This window comes from Hesperophylax consimilis, chromosome 14, assembly GCF_061612785.1.
Source record: "Hesperophylax consimilis isolate HC1 chromosome 14, BYU_Hcon_1.0, whole genome shotgun sequence".
In the NCBI taxonomy this organism is placed as follows: domain Eukaryota; kingdom Metazoa; phylum Arthropoda; class Insecta; order Trichoptera; family Limnephilidae; genus Hesperophylax; species Hesperophylax consimilis.
In genome coordinates, this window is record NC_142849.1 from 19,813,657 (window position 1) to 19,836,436 (window position 22,780).

At 38.2% G+C, this 22,780-nt stretch overlaps 1 protein-coding gene across 11 annotated transcripts in view; it reads left to right on the forward strand.

Annotated features, from left to right (window-relative positions):
* Positions 1-22,780, forward strand: part of Doa (CDC like kinase darkener of apricot) — a 94,112-nt gene that overhangs the window by 57,150 nt on the left and 14,182 nt on the right. For 9 of the 11 annotated variants that reach the window (XM_089639612.1, XM_089639613.1, XM_089639604.1 and 6 more), the window contains 3 exons: positions 18,088-18,166; positions 19,173-19,239; positions 21,481-21,594. In XM_089639612.1, coding sequence (XP_089495738.1) covers positions 18,088-18,166; positions 19,173-19,239; positions 21,481-21,594 — 260 coding nt within the window. Of the gene's footprint in view, positions 1-14,137; positions 16,357-18,087; positions 18,167-19,172; positions 19,240-21,480; positions 21,595-22,780 lie in introns of those variants that run through there. The other 2 variants (XM_089639610.1, XM_089639611.1) reach the window with 2 other exon arrangements.

The window sequence follows — 22,780 nt, forward strand, 5'->3', positions numbered from 1 at the left end:
ACAGATGTTCTCACTTACGTGAGAACTATCCAATTACAATTAATTTTTTATCAATATTAATTTTGATAAAAAATTCTTTGTTTGATAACCACTTTATTGGATGTATAAAACTAATAGCTGTACCCCGCCATGAATTGCTGTGGTTCAGTCTATCTGTGCAGATAGAGAAACAATAGCGCGTTTTGCTTTTACGTCCAACAGATAGCGCTGTTTTTTTAAAAAAAAAACATGATTGTCCAACAGATGGTGCTGTTTTTCAATAAAAGCATGTTTTTACCTGTCACAGGTGACATCTATATAACATAAGCAATCGGTGAAGAACTGTCGAAGTTTAAGATTTTGAACAAACAAACATTTTTATTTATATAGATGTAAAACACCAATCGGTTTAGCAGCCTGAACCTTCCTCGTTCAGAAAACTCTGCAGTTGTTTATCACTCAAACACGACGAAGAAAACAAATATCTGTCAAAAACAGGTGATGTTTTGCGTCGGCGAAGGAAGATGAAACAAGTGTTGATGTTGATCCGTGCATTTTTATTTTTTGAAAAAGTTTCTTTTTTCGGAATTTGTTTAGATTTCGTCTAGGAGCGCGGAGCCACGAGTCGGGCGATATTATTTCGATCTTCGTCCGCAAGGTCACTGGCGCATTGATCATTCTGCGTCTCGGGCGCTGCCTACTCTTCTTCTAACTTCTTTTCACAACAAGACCGGTGGAAAACCGACGCCCGATTGGTCGATGTGAGAGATATTTATAAACGCAACGAAGCGAATGTATTCATAAATATCTACGGCAAAAATTGCGCCACAACAAAGGATTGTATTGAATGCTTCTGTACAGCCGCAATATTCAACAACTTTTCTTGTGAATTAATTCACTACCGCGATGCGTAGAAGAGAGAGAGAGTGAATGGACTGCCACGCGATTCTGTCCTGACACTTGCTTCATTCGAATTTTCATAGTTTTACCATCGAGTTGGCTGTAATTTTTGCTATTTTTTGTAAAAATAAGATAGGAATATTCATAGACAACATTGAAACACTTTAATTTTATGAAATGTCTCCCTCCATGTCTGTGAAGTCTGTCTGTCTCACTGTGCGACGCCAAGAATGTGGCGTCGTTTTTCCCTATCACCTGACGTCGACGTCGGATCTTAATGCGCGCTTCCACCGTAAGATGGAGCTGCCAGTCTCTCAGGAGACTCGAGCGTCTTATTGTTGGTTTGCTTTATCCTTTCTTTGGAACAGTTTTAAAAATCTACTGCTAAATATAATAACTCTCTCCATGAATTGAATCGATTAATCTCTAACGTAATTTCGTTTGAGTATGAATGTTCATGAATTCCCTCCAAATTTGTTAATATATTTGTTTGCTTTTACCTGACAAAGATAGTTTATATATTCGGCGCGCCATTATAATTTCAGACGTCTACCTAATGGAATACTCCCAACACGTGATGCCATCTTTGCATAACTTTGCCATAACATGATTATACGATATTAGTATTGTCTACATACGAAGCGATGTTAATTGATTTCGGGAGCTTTCAAAATGCCCTTGTGTGCAATATGCAGATTGAATTGGTTGGTCGAAGCCTTGTTTAGTTTGTCCTAAATTGTCTCCAATTCAATTATAACTCTTGATTTAAGAACTTCGTTATTATTGCGGTAGGGAATATGTACTTGATTTCCTCGTTCTAGTCCTATCAGCGGTTGCCCCAAATTCTTGACACCATTTGCAAGGCAAGATAGCAGACATTTCACATTGTGTTTGATTTATCAAATTGTTCTGTGCAATTACATAAACCAATTCTGAATGGGAAAATGATCTCGATGCCCCCGGTTTGTCGCGTCCGAAAATAAAAGTATATTCGTGGATGTTTTTTTCGGGAGAATCCAGAGAACGCCAGTCGTTGGTTTTCCCAAACTGCAGAGGATAATATTATATTACTTTTTGTACACGCCACTAATAATTGAAGGTTACGTTTAAATTTATTGAAAGACTTCTCTCATATTTAATTTACTTCTCTACTTGGCACGGCATTGTTATTATAATAAATGTTAATTATTGAAGTTTCCATTTTCTTGGAAGTTCATGTTTTACTCGATAAATCAGTGTAGTTTAATTTATAAAATGTATGTATCCTACGCACTATAGGCAATGAATAGCTGTGTACAAGATAACACATAATGTACGTCTTCTCAGTTCATTCGATGAAATTAATAATATTATTAGTTTGTTGGAAGAAATCCAGCTTACTGAACGTGGTAAGATATGAATAGAACATTGTCTAACAAAGCCTTTGTTATTAAAAACGGTTTCAATGGAAGCTATTTTTTCTGTAATTTTCCATGACTGTAATCTTCCTCGGCATTGAACTAGGAAGAGGCAATCTGGCAGCTAGTAATAATAATATTAAATGTTTTAATGTCTCTTTTTCTTTGTAACCCATTGAGATTATGATATCCTGGCTGATTTCATTTTCTTATTAACCCTTTCAGATCTAAAACTAGCAATGGTAGAACATAATATTTGATGTTTTATAACAATTGGTAGTTATTTGAAATTTTTGGGTAGTATTTTTTTTTTCAATACTTTCGAAGTTATTGCTGAATTTTAATTGAAGTTAGGTCTCACAACGCTTGTTTCTGTTTTTCAAAAATATATAAATTTTTTAAATTTATTAAAATAAAAAAAAAATCACATAAAAATTCAACATTGAAAAATACCTTCAATACACTAAACACGGTTGTTGATTCATAATAGAAAAAAATGGCTACCGCCTGAAACATAGCGCAATGCCATTTGTACCAGCAATTGGAAAAGTAAAACCGCCAATTTTTATTCGCCCTAGATAGTGAGAAAAAAAATCTATTTTCGGTCCGAAAGGCTTAGGACGGGTTGTTTCGGAGTATTTGAACAATTCATCAAATTTCAACGTTCATTTCTGGGATCTGTGAAAGTCCAATTCAAGTTCTGTTATTATATCAGTGTAGGCTAGTTGCTTGACAAAACTGAAATAAAAACAAAACTTGAAAAAATCTTTCACAGAACTTGAAAATGAACGTTGAAATTTGATGAATTGTTCAAATACTCCGAAACAACCCGTCCTTAAACTTTAATATTTTTTTTAGTAAGTACCTACGTACCATTGACGACCTATGAGTAACATACGACCACAACAGTAATATATATACCCGACAATGGCCAGTGTTGAAGGCAGTTTGTTGCGGGCAGTGACTTTGGTGCAAGGATTAATAAAACGCTATTGTTTATTATCTGTTGTTTACCCTAATAACTATTCCTCATTGCTAATAAATATTTTTCCCAAACCTCAAAACTCCCGCATAAAGTCACGAGCCACCCCACCGGTAGCGGGCAATTTGAGATATGAAGAAATTTTAACAATTACTGCATTTTATAGTGATTTATTTTTGGGGTACTATGCCGTGTTGCGCTTCCTTCTTCTTTTTAGATGGGGTTTCAGACAGTATCACAGTCTCCATCTGCCATGATGGTGGACACTGTAACGCGCAACATCCGAAACGTTTGCTAAAGAAGAAGAAAACATGACACTACATAATACCCCAAAAATAAATTACCTTAGTACTTTTTGGCCGTGAAAATCTCAAATTATAGAACTGTTAAGATTGGTACTAAACTAAGCAAATTTGAATTTTCCATCAATCGCACAACACATGACTTGACTTTGCATAATATCCCCCAAAGAAACCTCAAACATGCACGGTGAAGTGTTGGTCGTATGTGCGGCCGTTCAAAGCGCCGTTATAATAATCATTTTCTTAGGGAAATAATATCCCGCGTCTAAAGCTGGCTGAGTGAGCGAGCGAGTGGATGGAGGTGGTGAGGTTCACTTGCCGCTCTCTGTTCTCAGCAGAGAGGTCGGAGAGGAATCTCTCGGCCGCTTGCCAGCTCCGGCGCTCGCTGGGCGGGAGTAGCGATGGTCGATGACGTACGGAAGCTCTGCTTTTGCGAAAACACATTATTATTTTCTCTCTATATCTCCTTCCTGTGCAGCGACGCATTTTCTTGCCTACGTGCGTTATTATTATTATATGTACCTGCATTACGTACACCTGCGTGTTTGCTTTGAAAATTAATGTACCTACTACTACGGTTCGCGTAGTTCCTGCGTTTATTCCACACTAAATCGTAAATATCTTCCGGTTCAACCTAAACTTTGATAAATTAAAGAAAACACATTTTCCTTTGTTGGTTGGGGAAGTCTCCGAATAGACAATTCTAGGGAATGTACCTAGGTTCTTTATTTATATCACAAAAAGAGGCATTATTCATTTTCAATGGAATACATTAGAGACAAACCTACCAAGCCAGTTAAAAGATATATAAATATTATATCACATTTCGTTGGTTCTTCTTTAGTTTTTGTTTTTGAAAATGATTTCTATTTTTGGGTGAACAGAGGGATATTTTGACTAAAATGTAATAAAATCAAGTTCTCACAAATTAACCAAAGTAATAACTTGAAAGATTCTCAGTTTGATTATGTGGTCGGCGTCAAATTTCTTAGAAATTTATGAGTAATATTTTGCTGCAGTTTTGTACTGTGGTTTCGATTGTAAAATCTACAAGTGGGTACGCCGACAATATTCACATCATATACTCAGTCATTGAGGCAAATTCCGATTTATCAATTAGTACGTACATTGTACGTCTTTTGTTTATAAATGTAAAGTATGCCACGATGATTGTACCGATGCATCTCCGCCCAGTGATCTGTCTTGCATTAACGCTGTGATATCTTCACTATAGTTAATGCACCTAACTCGAATGCATTCTACGCTCTCATGAATTGCAATATTATGCTGTTACATAACCACACTTAACCTCATGAAAGTTTTGAGGTGGTCAAGATACTCAAATCATAAGCGACAACGAACTTTTCGGATGGTTCAAGCTAATACTGTTTGACGTGTTTATTTCTGCGACTAGCTTTTTATTTCTTATTTTTAAACCCATTGAATTCTCGGACATTGCCAACTATCTTGTCTTTTTATAAATTAGAATTCTTCAGCTGTTGTGGATCGCATAATGTTCACCTATGAATCTTTTTAAAAGTCGTGTTTATAAACATAAACCAGAAATCACTGGGATTCTGAACAAAATTAGGACTCTCAACCCTCGTCAATTTATTTAAAACATGATACTGTAATACTTAACGTTTATTCTGTTCTTAGTTTGCAGAACTCCAAATGCTGTCAAAAAGCTGACGTTTTATATTCGCCGTTCATTAATTGATTTAGTAATAAAAGTCAGTAGTTTTAGTTTATTTTCCAGCTCGACTAACACTGATTGCTTCTGGGCGTCCTCATAAATGTGGCGCTGGGTAGCTATAGTAGAGCTCTTCGTATATTTGATTGGTTTGTTGCTACCATTTCAATTGGACGCCCAATTGACGTCAATTGTCAACGAATACATCTTCATTATATTATACGTGTGCGCTAATATTTCTATATTTACCAGCGAATTTGTGTAGCCCGTAAATAATTGTCATAATTATTAAATCCTGCCAAAAGCAACCGGTTATCATGGTTTCTCTGATGCTGGTACCATATATCATTTCCTGATCTATATTACCTATCACCTTTTCGTACTTCTTTGATGGTACGTACATATTTTTCGTGCCAAAAACACCTCAATAGTTAAAAAAAACTATAAATCAAATTTTATCATTTTTTTGGCAAATCTGTGCTTGTTTTAGAAAACGGTACATTTTTCTCGTGTAAATCATTTTTCGAAGAAATTCAAAAATATATTGCCACATCATTCTTATTTCGTCAGTGCCTGGGTGACGAATGTTTATCTTAGAACGAATGAAAGTTTTGTTTACCTACGCTTTCATACTGTATCGAAAATTTTTGGCCACCGCGCTAATCAACTTGTCAATTATTTGCCTTCTGTCAACGACTGACATAGGTTTTAACAATAAATAGCCCTCCCCACACCTCTGGCCACATTTCATTACTCTCAAGTTATTATTATATACTGTGTGGTTTATTCCGCCAATCATACTGTAATAAAGTAATGAAGCTGCACATACTGCTGTATCTCCCTTCATCGCGTTTTTAAAATATGATTTATGTCATTTTCCGTCAGTAAACATGTATTTTGGAACGACCACTCGCATCTCCCTGTGATAATTAAGACGTTGAGAGTTCACCTTGAATAGACACGCAAACTCTATTTTGGAAAAGCGTGTCAACATTTTGAATGTCCGATGCTTTTTATTTTTTTTTATTTTTTTATTTAATATTTGAAAAAATATATTTTTACATAGATAAGTATACAGGATAAAAAAAGATATAAAACAATATAAATTAAAGTAGCCTTTCTTGACCAGATCCATTTTCCAATATGTCGCCATTAAGTAAGCCATAATATCAATTTTATTATGCCTTAAAAGATTAATTCAAAAGTTCGGAAACATGTTAGTAGCGACATGAATCATAGTGTCAAAGAATGTGACAGAAAGTCTAGTCGGATAAGTAAAAACGTTATTGTTTTTTCATACGCTTGGCTTTCTCATTAGGTTTTTAGTTTGTAAATCGTGTAAGAAATGTGTAGGAACTAATTTATTTCCTCGGAGAATTTAAAGTTTTCTTAATAATATTTACTGGCGTTAAGTTAATTTATTAGACAGAAAAATATACACTTACCACATTTTTTTTTGCTGTGGGTACAATTATTCATTTGCTTTGTTTGTATACCTGCGCAATTTTTAAAAATACATTCCCTCGGAGCCCGTGTAATCTTTGGGAATGCTGTGTGGGGGAAACAGTTGTATTGTAGAAACGACCCGTTGTCATGTGACAGATGCCAACCGTATACAAATGTTGGTGTTTCTCGACTATACACCGGTTTCTAGCATCTTGTCTCTCTGTCTAACTAACTACATTTATACAGACAGTATAGATATTTAATTTTACTTAAATAATAAACAAACTTCATAAAGATAATATCAGTGGCATATTGTTTACTCTCGAATGCACGTTGAACTGTCGTATTTATTATTAAAATTATTACCGTTCATTTAGTGAGCAGAAATCACACAGGATTTAATTTGTAATATCCATCAGTATCTATGTTCCCATGTCGATAAACCAGTAACGGTTGCATTAAGCGTTCATGATACCGACGTGTTTTTGATACGATCTGTTTACTCTCACCACATGATATGCGTGTGAAGTCTGACAGAATTTGACGTAATCGCACCTGAAAGGTAGTGGTTTCATTGAGTTGTGTAATCTCTTATAAAATAAATCAATAACCTAATTCATTTTCAGTTAGTATAGTTTTTCTCCGGATAGGATTGATCTTGTGAAACATCTTTTAGCGCACCTAATAAAAAAGAAAATTAAAAGTGCGTTACGTACTAATTTGAACATTTGAGCGGAAACTAGAAATGTGCCACTGCCTTTAGTAACTTTTTGTTCTAGACCATTTAGCATGCGTTCTGTCTCTCTTTTGAATTTCCTAATCGTGGTGAAACGCAGTTTTGGATGGAAATATAGGCCCAAATTGAGTTTATATTTAATACGCCCACGAAGGACTTGTGTTATTCTTTCTCTTGCGTAGCAAGCGTGTCAAGACGGGACGACGCTCTTGCACGGGACGACGATTTATTTGGCCGGCTCTTTTCGCACGACCGCCAAAACTGTGCGGTATATTTGCCACAATTCTCACTAAAATTAGCAATGGATCTCAATATTACGATTAATTTTTAATTTGTAATATATTTCTTTGTGTATATTTCAATAATAGTTAAACAATAGTTTTATTGTCATAAATATGAGAGTCGTTGTTTAATTTCATTTTCATTTCCTTCAACAAAAACAATTTCGATGTTTCACATCTGTCATGCGTCCCTTCATGGCTATTTTTTTATGCAGGACATACGAAGTGATGCACCGAACCTATGTTGCTAAATGCAAGGTTATCCTGTTATGTGGACTTCCTCATGTCAAGATATTTAACATTAATAACAATCTTATCTTTTATCCCATCGCCGTTTGTTATGTATATGTGCACCACCTGTCATTATATACGATTAACGCTTTAATAAAAACATCATTTTGTTATCACGTTTTATGAGTTGCAAACTATCGTTCAAATGCTGCATTATTTTGCCAATGGATCTATCCGTACTAAATGATACTCTAACGATGGTGTTGAACATCCTGAAATCCCTGCAATATCACGGGAGTTTAAGTAATGTGATTTCTATAAATATGCATTATTGGATCGAACTCGTAGTTGGTTGTTTATACTGTACAGCTTGCTCATATCTATATTATGTTTACCGGATGTGAGTGTTAATATGATAATATTGAAGGTTTAGATTTTAGATAATTCTGTTGGTAATCGGTTAAAACATCAAGACTCAGGTTATGTTATACGTAGATAACAAGACCTACGCGCTAAACCAGCTATCTACTGTATTAATGTCCTTGTAAACTCGTTGATCTTTGCTTTTACTAATTTTAGTTAATAATTTTAATTATCTATGTATATGCCATCATTACTACATTAATAGGGTTTAACACTAATAATGCCTAAAGCATCTTCGGAAACAAATTAACAATGTTGGTAGCTCTCAGTCGTATGATTACGGTTAAACTGACATAAGTTGATATAGTCGAATTAGCTCAGTGGTCAGAGCGCTTCCCCGCAAGGAAGAGGTCCTGGGTTTAATTCCTAGATGCGTCTGAATCTTTTTCTGTTTCACATTTTCGTTTGAGAGTCGTTAATATTGTCTGCAATGAAAAAATATTTCAATGTTAAACACTATTTTAATTGTGATATGTACAAGTTTCCTTTCATAAAGACGTTAAAAGAATACGTTAGCAATAATGCCTTTATTTGTATATTTATATGCAGTTTTTAATTTTATAATCTACGTAAGTCTACGAGAATTGTACGTTTTATGTAGGTATTTCTGATCGCGAAAAGTTGCTTGCCACCTTAACGGTTTTCTCATACCTTTTGTATTGGTGTAGTTCCTTTCCATTATTATTATTTATGGCTAGATAGGCAAGCAGACTGGAGCTCTTCTAACATAGATAGCTATTTATCTGGTTTTCCATAAATAGAACCTCCACTAAGGGCTGTTCGATGCGTAGTTGCATCTGCAAAAAGTTGTTCGTTTTGGAGAACCTGTCTAAACCACGCTCGTTTAATGCTAGGATAAATTTAAACGCCACAATTAGCTTATTATTTTGTGAATTTATCCGTTATAACGTGTTGCATTCTAAGAATATTTAAACAATGTCGATGCATTAAAATAAGTGTGTAGGTACTGTTTTTTTTCGTTTGACCGAAAAGCGAATAAATTGGTTCTTAGTTCTAGTCCAGTTCAGCCTCGCATCATTAAATTTTATTTAAATAGTTTATTGATTTCTGTCGAGACGTTGAACCATATTTATGAATCTGAATTGCATCATCATAAAAGCCTGGTTACCATGGTGACAGACACGCCAGTATGTGTCTGGAGCTCTTATCACCTCTTAACTTTTCACCCGGACAGTATAGGTAGGTGCTTGTTTCTCTGATAACAATCCTACATGCTTTTTATTTCGTAATCGGCGATATGTATCGTGATCACCACACTAATGAATATAAATTGTTTCGCTTAATTTGACCATAACAGGAAGACCATGTATAAATATGGGTTGTTAGAACTTTATCTCGTCTTTGTTTAACCACACCGACTTCATTGTTTGTTTGCCTCTCTAAAGTAAACCTACATTCGGCAGTGGAAGTCTGGTTGCATCGCTTATTCGGGTTCACTAACCATGTGGTTTATTTTAGCCTCCCTGTCAATCCTCACCACTCTGTCTGCAGTCTGTAGTCTGCCTCTCGTCTGCCCAATGGCCAGTCGAAACCCTTATTGTTTTCATGTCGCGGGTTGCTCGTATCACTACTTACTCTATTCTTTTATTTGGTTCTCATAAACTTGCAGTTCATTGGTTTCTCACCGCACACTTCTGCTGTAAGCCGATTACCTCGGCGACTTGATAATAGCGGCCAGTGTATGTCGATCATTGTGGCGGAGAACACGCGGATATCAATAACGGTTCCGTACTCTCGCTACAGTTTATAATAATTTCAACTTATATTGCTCACTTACATGGATTGTGTTGAATTTATTAATTTATTTATCTTAAAGCCGTTGTCTGTTCACTACGTTTGCGTGTTGTCCATTGTTTACACGTGCAAACAATGAATTGCGGAATACGCAAAAAGCCGCTCCGTTGGTAAACATCATCTTTTGAATGCGGATGGACACGTGCCAATGTGTTCTGTTTTTGCCGAGCGACGGAATATCCTGATCATTAGTGTGTGGACCATTTATTAGTGATCAATTTGCCGATTGTTGACAATAGGCAACTCGACTCCGCAAGTCAAGTGTGTACTTAATGATTAGCCCCGAACGTTAACTTTACTTCGACGATTATCTACAAAAGAAAACACCTGTTTAGAACCACGATAACATTTACGCAGTGCATTTTTAAAAAGTGTTTTTTTGTTCAAAGTGCAGCATGCTATTTCCATTCTGGTGCGTGCAGCGAATGTTATATCTTTGGTCCGAGCCAAGTTTTTTGGAAAGTGAATCTTTCTTAGACGATATACCCTTCAGTATGTGTTCCTCCACTACATGCAATACCCTAGATTGCAATGCGCGACCGAGCTCACATAAATGCGTGCAAAAAAAGATAAGAAAAGTTCAGAAAAGTCGTGACTCACATAAGCAAAGACATTCTGACCGCAGTTCGGAGAACCCGACGTTTCATTCCGCGGTTTTCGACGAAAATGCAAATTTGTCAATCCACGAAAACGTCCTAAATGTGCGGAACATTCGAGAGAATCACAATCTATCCAATGACCGGCAAAAGCGGCCCGACCAGACTTCTTCAGTGATCAGTTCAATAACGTCCTTTGGCATGGGATACGTCAGTCGAGTGGGTTCGGCCCTTCCTACTTTGCGCCGCTTCCTCCGCGCCCTCGAGGAGAAGGGGTACAAGTGGGACTACCTGCTAAAAGTGCTGGGCTCGATAGCCGACGCCGTTTTCAACCCGGAGGCGGAGGGAGAGGGAGAAGAATCTATCGAGGCTATATCAAAGTTAGCCGGCGACCAGGTACTATATTAATGTAGATCTGTTGCTGTTTCCTGATAACCAGCCCCAATGGTGAATTGTTGATTCAGTAGTTGATCGCGTGCATTAGTCACGTACATTATTTTATCTCATGTGCATTTATCTGAATGATAACTCTTGAACTCTAAATCAACAATTGAAGCGGAAAGCTTCCTCCTGAGTCAATTATCTAAATCTAAACATGTGCATTTAGTTTCCATTGCCCTTCGGACTCAAATTGGGCATTTGTCTTTTGATAAAAATCCTTAGTTTATTGTATGTCTAAACAAGTTTTCTAGATGGTCATTTTGGGAATTCCTCTCATTGCCGTTAAATCAAGTTATCTTGGGAGATTTCAGCGATGCTATAAATTTTGAACATTCGAGATTAATAGTAGTAGCTGTTGACACTGGCTTTTTCCCAACGTCCGACCTAAACCCACAAAATAAACCCGTGACGCGAGTTCCTCACAATAAATTGTGTTTATAGGTACGTACCAAAGTACGTACCCATATAAAAGTATAACAGATATTTAGCGATACACAAACTGGCGCTCACGTAGTCCTCTTTCAGGGTAGGCGACGATTCATTTTAACGACTTGGTAGAAAGAACCACGGTGACCTCTGGCGGCAAATCCAAGTGAAAACATCGCTTTTCTTAGGAAAGCAATAAGACTAGACTCTTGCGAGAGGTCATCACAGTCACGGAAACGTACCTGGCTGCGAGATGAAAGATCCTAAGCTTTAGTCACCGGATGGTGGCTGATGGCGGACAGCGGACAGCGGTGCCAAGAGCAAGATGCGCACATCCAGAACTAGAACAGCGTTGGTAGGAAACACGATTATTCATTCGATATTATCAGCGGTGACAATTATTTTTAATTTATCCTTACCCCAAATGAGTATTATTTTTATTTCCGTCGTTACTTCTAAAATGACTACTAATCCTGTGACTGATCTCATTTTGGCGGCGGAATGTCTGCTTTAAACCGACTGTGTTTCTTACTTTGTTTTGACTCTGATATAGTTAACCTATATTATCCCCGCGCTCCCAATAACAAACAAGACTGTTACGACTGGAGAACGATTTCGACCGCAAAACAGCGTCGAGTTGACTATTTTTAATGCAAAGCTCTCCGCCATTAGCACCTGAATGCACCGTGGCTTACGTAACTCCACTCAAAATACATATCATGCGGAATTTATTTTAGCAGGATTTCAGATACGGTAGTTCTTCTGGTTAAATGAAAGTTAAATATTTTCCTTCTCAAAATCGTCTTATCATCAAAACCAAAATTTCATAAAAATTGTCTTTGTAAGTTTGAGTTTTTTTTTGTCTTTTTAATGTTTATCTACAATTTTAAACCCTTTCACGTCCCGTGATATAGATATCTTAATATTATGTTATGCAAGGTACCTATATATATTTAATTATTTTATGGTAACAGCCAAGTATTTCGAATGTATTTTTTTTAAAGTTCATTTCCGACTTTGTGAATCTCTTTGAAGTAAAATTTAAAAAAAAATGCCTCAAAAATTTAGCAAGGATCATCACTTAATGTAATTAGTTGAAAATCACCAGGGAGAATAGATATAGGTGGCGTCCCGAATAGTGGGCGGACCAGCCTGTATCTGTGTGTGATCGTGACATGATGTGGATATTATGTGGGATTTAGGTCCGATATAGGTCCGATAACGTCATGGACTGTTCCCGAGCGAAATAGACTCGCTCAACTTGATCCTTTTACTTAAAGTTCAATTTCAATCAAGATAGAAACGTTTTACGACACTCCACGTATGTTTTATCATTCGGATTAATAACACAAACCCACGCCTTTTCCTTTAGGTACTTTCTATAATGATACCCTCGCCGCGTCCAATTTTGAAACACCTTTGCTAATAATAATATATTCACTTAAAATTTAGATGGTTAAAATATCCACCATTTCAAAGAAGGCAACTTTCGAGTGCAGTTTCATTTCAGTTCATTCAATGCAGTTTGTTTCTGTCGCAGGTGTATCAGTGATCTCAGGTTATGCAATATTTGGGTACATTAGCACGCGAGTATCAGCTATTAGTGTCAATCACTCCTGATACACTAAATTTAACCGTCCCCAAATACAACGGCCGCATGTAATGTCGAGGCTACCATTATCTGCCATGTTGACATTTTAGTTAGATTACTTCCAATTGATAATTACTGTAATCCAATATTAATTATGCCGACAGCATCAATGAAAACATCGTACACAAACTCAAAAGCATTTATTTCTTTCGATTTCTTACGATGTATCTATTTTTGTATCTTTTACATGAATGTTTGTTTTATTTAAGATTTTTTAACTTCTGGTGGGGTCTTTGCAGCATTTGTATGTCGGCAGTCGATTTAGCAACGCTTTTAATCCCCCTGGCACCGAGATATAATTATTTTACTCGATGTCATACATAATTGGCTAGGTTCATAACATATTGTTCGGAAATGTGTTGACCTGTTGAATAAATTAATTGTTTACATCTTGGTTGGCATTAATCTGCCCTGATGTTTGATTACTAACACGACACTGAAATAGACTAACGGGACTCTTCGTATGTTACAGGTTTAATTGTGTAACTAGTAACTTTTATAAATATTTTGGTAAATGTACTAAGTTACAAATCTTACAGTTGACCACTGTGCGTGCCGATAATTCCCGCTTTACATACACAAAACGTTGTGAAATCCGTGAGGGTCACTTATTCAGTAGTGCAATTCATATGTGCTATGTTTATTTTCCAACGTTTTGATACATTGTTTGTTATAAAGGCGGGCAGAAATATATAAATTTAATAATGGCATATAAGTGTTTCCGTCGCGAATGATATTATAATGTGACGGTACTGGCTTGTGTCACATATCGGCAAAGGGCGACTTTATTTATTTATTTATTTATTTATATTTTACATGTATATTTACAGAATAAAAATATCCATTTTATTACAGGTAGATGTGTAAATGCATGCAGCGTGTGAGAGATTAGTCTCGGTTATCCGAGTGTTCGACACTCCGGCCACTTATCCGTCGCCCGCCCATCCGATGGAGAGTTTTACTCGAAAGGCCATTCTAAAATATCCGACGAATCGCCAGGAATAGCTGATGGAACGGGCGGCGGGAAATTAACCAAACGAATCATTGATTTATCTAGAGTCGATTGTTCTACTTTTTCTCTGATTGTACACGAATTCGTGTTTAGATCTTGGCATTATTTATTTTTTGTCTCTCATTTCCTTTATTTGGATAATCCCTCAGATCAAAATGGAAATTCTCGCAAGATTGGCTATTTTTGTCAGTTTTTTGAAAATACAATTTTCAAAGTAAAAGTAACGTTAAGTGTCGGGTTATCGAAATCAGGTAGGCAATGAATGGACTCTGGCTACCGGTAGTAAGTTAGTTGGTAGTCAGTAGCAGTAGTAGTCGGTAGGTGGTAGGTGGTAGGTGGTTAGGTACCGATATCGGCGGCCAGGAGTTAGGAGCCCCCTCCCCGCGCTCTTGATATTTATAGTGGAGCGATATTTGGCAGCGCTGCTCCCGCGCCCGCCCCGCCCCTCCCCCCGGCAGCCCGGCGCGGTATCTTTAGTTCCTTCCCTGGCCTGCAGGCGCTAGGGAGGGCCGCCGCTGCGCCGGCACGACGCGTCCACCGGAGTGGAGTGATGGTGAATAGTGCCGCGGAACACAACCCACAGGAGCGGGTGCTGACCTGTCGAGCGTCCGATGGTTTTCCAATACAGTGTGTCGAGCGACTATCGCCCGAGTGCCAGTGCCAGTGCCAGTGCCAGTGCCAGTGCGAATTCAGAGTCGAGTCGTTACTCCGTGGGGGGCATGGCATCGCGCACCCTGGAGGGCGGCCGGCCGGCCCCCAGCGCCGCGCGTCGCCACCGCTACACGCGTGCCGCCACCGCCTCCGTCACCCAGCTGCTGTCCGACAGCTGCACCAGTCTGCTGCACCGCCTCACCAGGCGCGTGCCCTCCGAAAAACCCACTCTGTCTACCTTCTCTCCCTCCACTCCCACCGGCAAGTCCCGCTACGAGGATCTTAAGTTGTTAAAAGAAAAGAAGGATTCAGTTTTGAACAGTGTACAACGGTATGAAACAGACAGGAAGTATGAGGAGAGGCCTAACTTCTATTCGTCAGTTTCGGACAGACTTACGCGAGTGGATGAACGCACCCCTCTCTTACCTTACGCCAGTTCCTCGAAAAATCGCTTGGAAGTGGCATCCGCGAGTTCATCGGCGAAAATCAGATCTAGAACCGAAGATGTTCGTCCCACTCTCAGTACCTTCTCCACCACCCCGTCCCGTCCGCGTCCCTCCCCACCCGTGCTCAGCGCCTCCCGCCAGCCCCTCAAGGAGACCGACACCAACCACAAAGTCAGCAAGGAGCGCCAGAGCTCCCCGGCCCTGGGCTCCACCAGGAGCAGACTGGAAGATAAGTATTCGGCGGTCTTGGACAGGGTAGCCCATAGGAAGAAAGAAAAGGAGAAGAAAGAGAATGAGGATCGCGAGAGAACCATCGAACCGTCTCTGCCTCGAAGCATTGTGCGGAGTCTCACGACGGCGGTATTCGGGGAAAAGTCCTACCCCTACCTGGGCTCGGCTACCCCGCGCGACAAGACCAGGGACAAGACACCCTTTAAGTGTGGCGGCAGCGGCGAGAGACGCACCTCCTCCGCGCGCAGGAAGCTGCGTCATGAGGACATGGTAGCCCCCTCCCGCGGCAAGGACAGGGACAGCATCTACCGCAGCCACGGGGGCCGCAGCGTGCGTGCTGGCAAGAGCGACACCTCCGACCGTTTTCGGCACATGAGACTATGCGACGTGGATATCGGGGAGGGCTCCTCCTTATCCAGCAGCTCGTCCGTGTCCTCGGGCCTGCACCGCCAGCAGCTGGCTTACCACGAGGATGACGAGTCCACCCCCACGGCCGACCCCGCGCTGCTGGAGCGGGAGACCAAGCGCAAGGAGATCCAGAGCCTCATCATGAAGTACTCGGCGCTGGACGAGGTGTACGGGCGCGCCTTGGCCCCACCGCCGCCGCAGAAGCCTCCCCCGCCACCGCCCTCGCACACGCAGGCCCTAGCGCAGGCCGCGGGGCCCAAGGCGGCCCCGGCCCCGCGCGGCAAGCACATCAACGCTTGTACGCCTCCCGTAAGTGGACATCCACTTCTAAATCTGCGCAACTAATCTGTCACGGACAAGTTCCGTCATATTGACGTCATTACTTTTGCTTTCCAATGTTTTTTAAATGAGTAAAGAATTGAAAAACGAGACTGTCTTGAAAACTTGCGGCGTTTATTTTCCGCGCCAAAATAGCCAACTCGATTCCGTTCGCCCCCTTTTCCGCGCGCAATTTTAACGTCTCATACACATTGATGTATTATATTGGTCTATGCTCATACAACATTCAGTGGATTATGGATAGCGACCTAATTATGTAATTGTCACCATTTCGCTAGTCCGGCAGCAGGTAGTAGTAGCTAGTAGCAAGCAAGTAGTAACATTGCATTGTGCATTATCGCGCGTCACTAGTCGTGTCAGTAGTAAGGTAGTAAAGCAGTAAGCTAGATCCGTGGCGCGAGATGTCTATTTTGTCGAAGCCGGATGATTTGACGCTTCGGAATGTTCCTCAAAAACTTTTGCATCATGCAACTCTTGCGATACTTTCTGAAGGTAATCTAAGCCTGTCACAACAAAGTGGCGTAAATTGTGATACATTTGGATTGTTCGTATTCCGGATAGGCCTTGACCCATTTCGGCGGATTCCGCTACTAGAAGCTATTCAAATAAAAACAGAGATGTCCTATTTAAGTATCCGACTTTCAGTTTGACTGTTATCTCTCATCTTCGTATGTATGCTTGTGAGTGTGAACTTACACGTGATTTGAGGTCGCCTCTCAAAATGACCATTTTGGATTTAGAAATTTTTGGTATGCACCAATTAATTGACTTTATGGTTTAACAGCAACTTTTGCATTATTGAATAAGCGTGAATGTTGTGGCGAATAAAAGATGGTTGATTGAGAAAAGATTTTTATTTTATTGTATGTGTGTATTTTTTATTTTATTCTCTGCACTAAAAAGATGTTTTGTTAAAATGTTTATTTGTATTTTAAATATTTACGAAAATCGATATATTGTTTGAACCTGTTTCGTAATTACAAGCATAATTTTTGACAGGACATCTTTCAAATATTTTATTTTTATTTGATTTGTAGTAATATCACATTATCTATATTATTTCATTAATATATCATTCCTATATAAAAAAAAAAAACATTTTGGTTTCATAAATATTAATATAAAATTGACTATCTAATGTCATTTATCATTAGTATTTATGAGTTAATGATTCTTATAAAATACATATTGAGCTTCATGTGGTCGGTGGCACATCTTACCCATCTTTTACATCACACATACCATAACATGAAACATCCAAATATTCTACACACAACACATGACATATTTAACAAGAACATTGCAGATAACTTGCAGGAGTGTGTAATCTGTTGATTAGTTATATTTTCATAAAATGTCACCTTAACAAATAGAGTAGAGATAATTTGAATGATGGTAATATATGTCCATGGCTGTTCACTCTTTCTAACTCCATACCAGTCCAGTAGAAAGAATGAACCATTGTGTGTGTTGTGTTAGCCATATCTGACGGGCAACCGTTCCCTTGTTTTGATTGTTGGGTACTCTCGCTCGACTTCGTAATGTGCGCTGGTGCTCGGATGCTCCGTGTGCTGTGCCCGCTCGCCCGCTCGCCCGCTCACCCGCCCGATCCTGTGTGTGTCTGCCGTGTGCCACCCGTCCTCTGCACTGCTGCCGCCACCCATCTGCCGCACCCGACCTGTCGCCCGTTGCTGCTAACAGAGCTCCAGAGGGAGAGTGGTCATGGACGACACCGACGGCCACCTCGTCTACTGGCCGGGATACGTTATGGGAGACAGATGTTCGTGAACCCACCAATAAGAGATAAATATTTATAACAATACAAATAATCAATAACACAAGTTTCTTGAAACATTTTCATAAATGACTTGAAAAAAGGACACAATCATAACCGCCAAGATGAATCATTTGATTGCGGATCCATCATGATGATAAAATATATATTATATTTCACATATAATCTCGCGCTTCCTCTTCTTTTCTTCGAGTACTTTTGTGGATTCTTGTGATTTATCTATTCTGTCTAGTGTTATCTCACATTGTTTCCTGATGCCTTTTAATCCTGGAAATGACAGTTTATCGCTTTTAAGAAAGAACTCGTAAACAAACAACATACATAAATATGGATAAATCAATGGAAATTGGAAACATTTCAACAGTAATAATAAAGTGAACATATTTTACTTTGTTCATCTTTTAAGGACTATATGCTTAGTATTTAAATTTCAATGTTTTATTTTTAATAATTTACTCAAGTAAACTAGTTTTAAATTAAGGATTTATACATCTTAGTTTAAATGTCAACCAAACTCTTGGTTCTGACACCGACTCACCAACTTTTATTGTTTTGAATAATTATTTGTGATTAGTCTACTTTACTTTACTTTTACACACTTGTATTCTATGTTGTCTGATTTCATTACGTACTTCATACCAGAGACCATGACTTTGTTCCCTTTCGCTTATTTCCATGATTCGGTTGTACCACTCCACTTTTTGTCCCACAATCAAAGTAAAGATTTCTGTACTATATGTATATGTAAATCTAAGTGTATTCTTGTTTCGTTGAGTCAGAGTCAATAAAAGTATTTATTTGGCATCCTGATGAAAACAACAAAGTGATTGACTTAAAATAGTCTTCTCTCTGGTTGTTGGGATACATTGATTGTGTGATTGTTAATAATGGAGTTGCGCGACAAGCTTATGAGGTCACTTTATTCCTTCCAGTCTCCGGTATGAAGATTTGTTTACCAGGAAACTAATGCGTGTGGACTTTTCTCTTGCAGATAAAATCTTGACAACTCTTGGCGAGGGAACTTTTGGAAAAGTCGTCGAAGTGAATGATTTGGAAACGTAAGTTACTTCATTTCCTTAAATATTGATTTTAACAATTTTGTGTTGCGATTTATATATTATTTCCTCATTCATTTTATTATTTTAATTTATTTTTTCTTTTATTATTTTCATTTATTTATCAATAAACTTTTGTGCTTGTTTTATTTTTTATTATTAATAGTCAACAACCCTGAATAATTTTTATGTACGGTTTATTTTACACAGATGATGGAAATAAAAGATTTGTATTTTGTTTTAGTTCTTAGGTAAGTTTCGGGTTAGTGCAGTCCATGCAAGAAGACATAAAAATAAATTCATTAAATAAAAAAAATCATCATCACTTTTGGCTCTACAACCCCTGGTGGGTCTTGGCCTCCTCAAGAGTCTTCCTCCACTCATCTCGGTCCCGCGCCAGCTCTCTCCAGTTTCGAAGCTCCAAGGCAGACAAATCTTTGAGGACGTTGTCGCTCCATCTTAACCTTGGCCTTCCCAGGCTCCTTCTCCCTATCGGTCTTGAGCTCAGCAGGGACTTTGGTTCTTGATGCTCGGTCATTCTCTCCACATGACCTAGCCACCGAAGTCTTCCCAGTTTTATGAATTTTGTGACATTTAGCTCCTTAAACAGAGTATAGAGCTCATTGTTAAAACGTCTGCGCCAAAATCCATTTTCTAGTACCAGTCCGAAGATGCGCCTCAAAATTTTCCTTTCAAAAACGTCCAGTGCTCGCTCATTCTTCTTAGTTAGAACCCACGTCTCGGCTGCGTACGTAAGCACTGGTCTAATTAGTGTTTTGTACACTAATACCTTGGTGGTTCTGGAAAGCAGTCTGGATTTAAAAAAAAAAGATTAATATTATATTATGAAGAAAGTATAAAAAGCTTTTGATTTTTCGGTTTGGGCCAAAAATTAGCTGAAACATTGGCTCAGCTGAAATCCGTGTTCATGGAGTGTCAGATCTGCCCGGGCACGTGTTCAAGAATAACTTGGATATTATTTTAAAAGAAGCTGTTATTATAAAAGTTTTCAAGTTCGAAGTAAAGAGTTTGTAGTTTTAATTTTGTTTATTTTTGTTTAAGTTTATTGTTTAAATATGATAATTAGTTATTGCATTGCTATTGTCTAACAAAGACTATTACAGACTAGACTGATTTATTCTCTGTAGTTGTAGTTGTAAGATCTTTTGTATTTTTACAATTGGTTTAAACTTAATGTGCCTATATCGTATGTTGAAGAACTTTTCATGAAGAATGTAGCGCCCTTGAGGTGATTTCTCACGAAAACGGCGCTATATAAATTAGCCAAATATTATTATTAATAACGAACCAGAAAGTGCTAAAAGTAAACGAGTTTGCTCATTAAATCAGTGCATTTTTATTTAACACTAACTTTAACCGTTTGATTGCCAATCGTCGACTTTCGTCGATTCGTGTTTTAACGAAGATTGCCGATCGTCGATTTCCGTCGATTGCGTCAGTCGTGTTCTGATTCGCGCGTACGTCGGGTGTGGTGCTGCGGCGTTAGTAAATATTATTCTAATATTATCTTAATAGTTGTAAGGGCGTAGTAAACCGTTTAAATTTCAGATTCATTTATTATTTTTTTATTTTAGTTAATTGAAAAAATATAACGTCGAGGGCGTCCTCTGAAATGTCTGACAGCGGGAGCGACGATTTCCACTCCTCTAATTCGAGTAAGAGTATCTCTGATGAGAGTGATGTCAGTGATGTCATACCTGTGTTTCCCAACCGCAGGATGCTAATTTCCAGTAATTCTTCGGATCGTGACCAAGAAATGGAAAGTAACACCGGAAATTACTCATTTTCAAATGTACCTCCCGGAACCAATTTTTCTACCGGAAATTCTCATTTTTTCGAAACGCCTGGACTTCGGGATCCTCCTCCGCGTGATTCTAAACCAATATGTTTTTTTGGTGGCATTTTACAAGCAACTGTATGAATTTTTTGGCACTCAAACGGTTAAGAAACTTTTACCAAGAATAAAAATGCCTAATTTCGGGGTAGTGTTTTTTCATTTCAGTTTCTTTTTTTGCCGAATGAACAGAAGACGAAATTCTGTTTCGGTTTCGGTTGAAAATCAAGTTTCAGTAGGTCACTAGAAATTCGATAGCAATGTCACGTGCCTACAATGGTTGCTTTATTTATTAAAAAAAAATGCATCTATAAAGATCCCCTGAGACTGTTGGCTTTTATTTAGATTAATTTAGTTTGATATTACAAAGTACAAATTCCCTTTTCCAGTAACCACACCATGGCTCTCAAGATAATCAAGAATGTGGAGAAGTACTACGACGCCGCCAAACTTGAAATTATCGTCCTGGAGAAGTTGGCGGAACTTGATCCTGAGAGCAAACAGTGAGTCTTACACACTACTATTTACTCATTTTGATGTACAAAATAATGTGAATTTCTTTTTTATGTTCTTGAATAAATAAAATGGAATGTTGGAAATAGAAACTTACTTCCCGACACCAATCTAACTGAAACTCGGCAGAGAGACTTGTTGTCGATGACAATGCATTCTATCAACTTTTGGTGGCACTCATGCATACGCACGCATTTTTCTGAAATTCAATGATATTATATTTAATAAATAAAAATTTACAGAAGTTAATAATATAATATGAAATAAACGTCGGTCCTATCCAATTGGGATTTGGCTTAGGTGTTAGCGTTTTTGACTCTAGTCCCAGAGGAAAGTTCAATCCTCGGTTAAACTTTTTTTTTTCTCAAGTATTAAAAGGCATTTTAATACTTGAGAGTTCACAGGAGTTATAAAATAGCCAGTCTATGGGGAGAAGGTTCAATCCTCATTCAAACCAAATATATATATATATATATTTGAATACATTCATAACGCTTTTTAAATACATTAATAAAAATAGATGTATATAAACATATAATATATAAATATGTAAACCAAATTTTTTGCATGTTGATTTTTTAAAATTTTACCATATAAAACATTACCTGATTTGTTATAAAAGTACTGTAGATACTAATAGTGTGTAGTGGCGATGTCCACCTCAGATATATAGGTCGCTCTCCCCACGGGCGAATTTAGATACTTACAGATTTGAATGTCTCGCTCGACAATACAAGTTGTGGCGATGTACCTGGAAGTGAGACTCTTGCATAAATAGGTTCATTTGTGTCAGAATCTCACTCTTCGAAATGTGGCTTTTCATCAAATTAAGTACTGTAGATACTAATAGTGTGTAGTGGCGATGTCCACCTCAGATATATAGGTCGCTCTCCCCACGGGCGAATTTAGATACTTACAGATTTGAATGTCTCGCTCGACAATACAAGTTGTGGCGATGTACCTGGAAGTGAGACTCTTGCATAAATAGGTTCATTTGTGTCAGAATCTCACTCTTCGAAATGTGGCTTTTCATCAAATTAAAAATATATTTTGACGCAGCAAAACATCTATATACATAAATATAGTCTTCCTGGTGTAAAACCACAAATTCTGAATCGAAATATTGCTTGAAATGACTTAAACTATGTTTGGTAACCAAATTTTCTCCTCACCTTT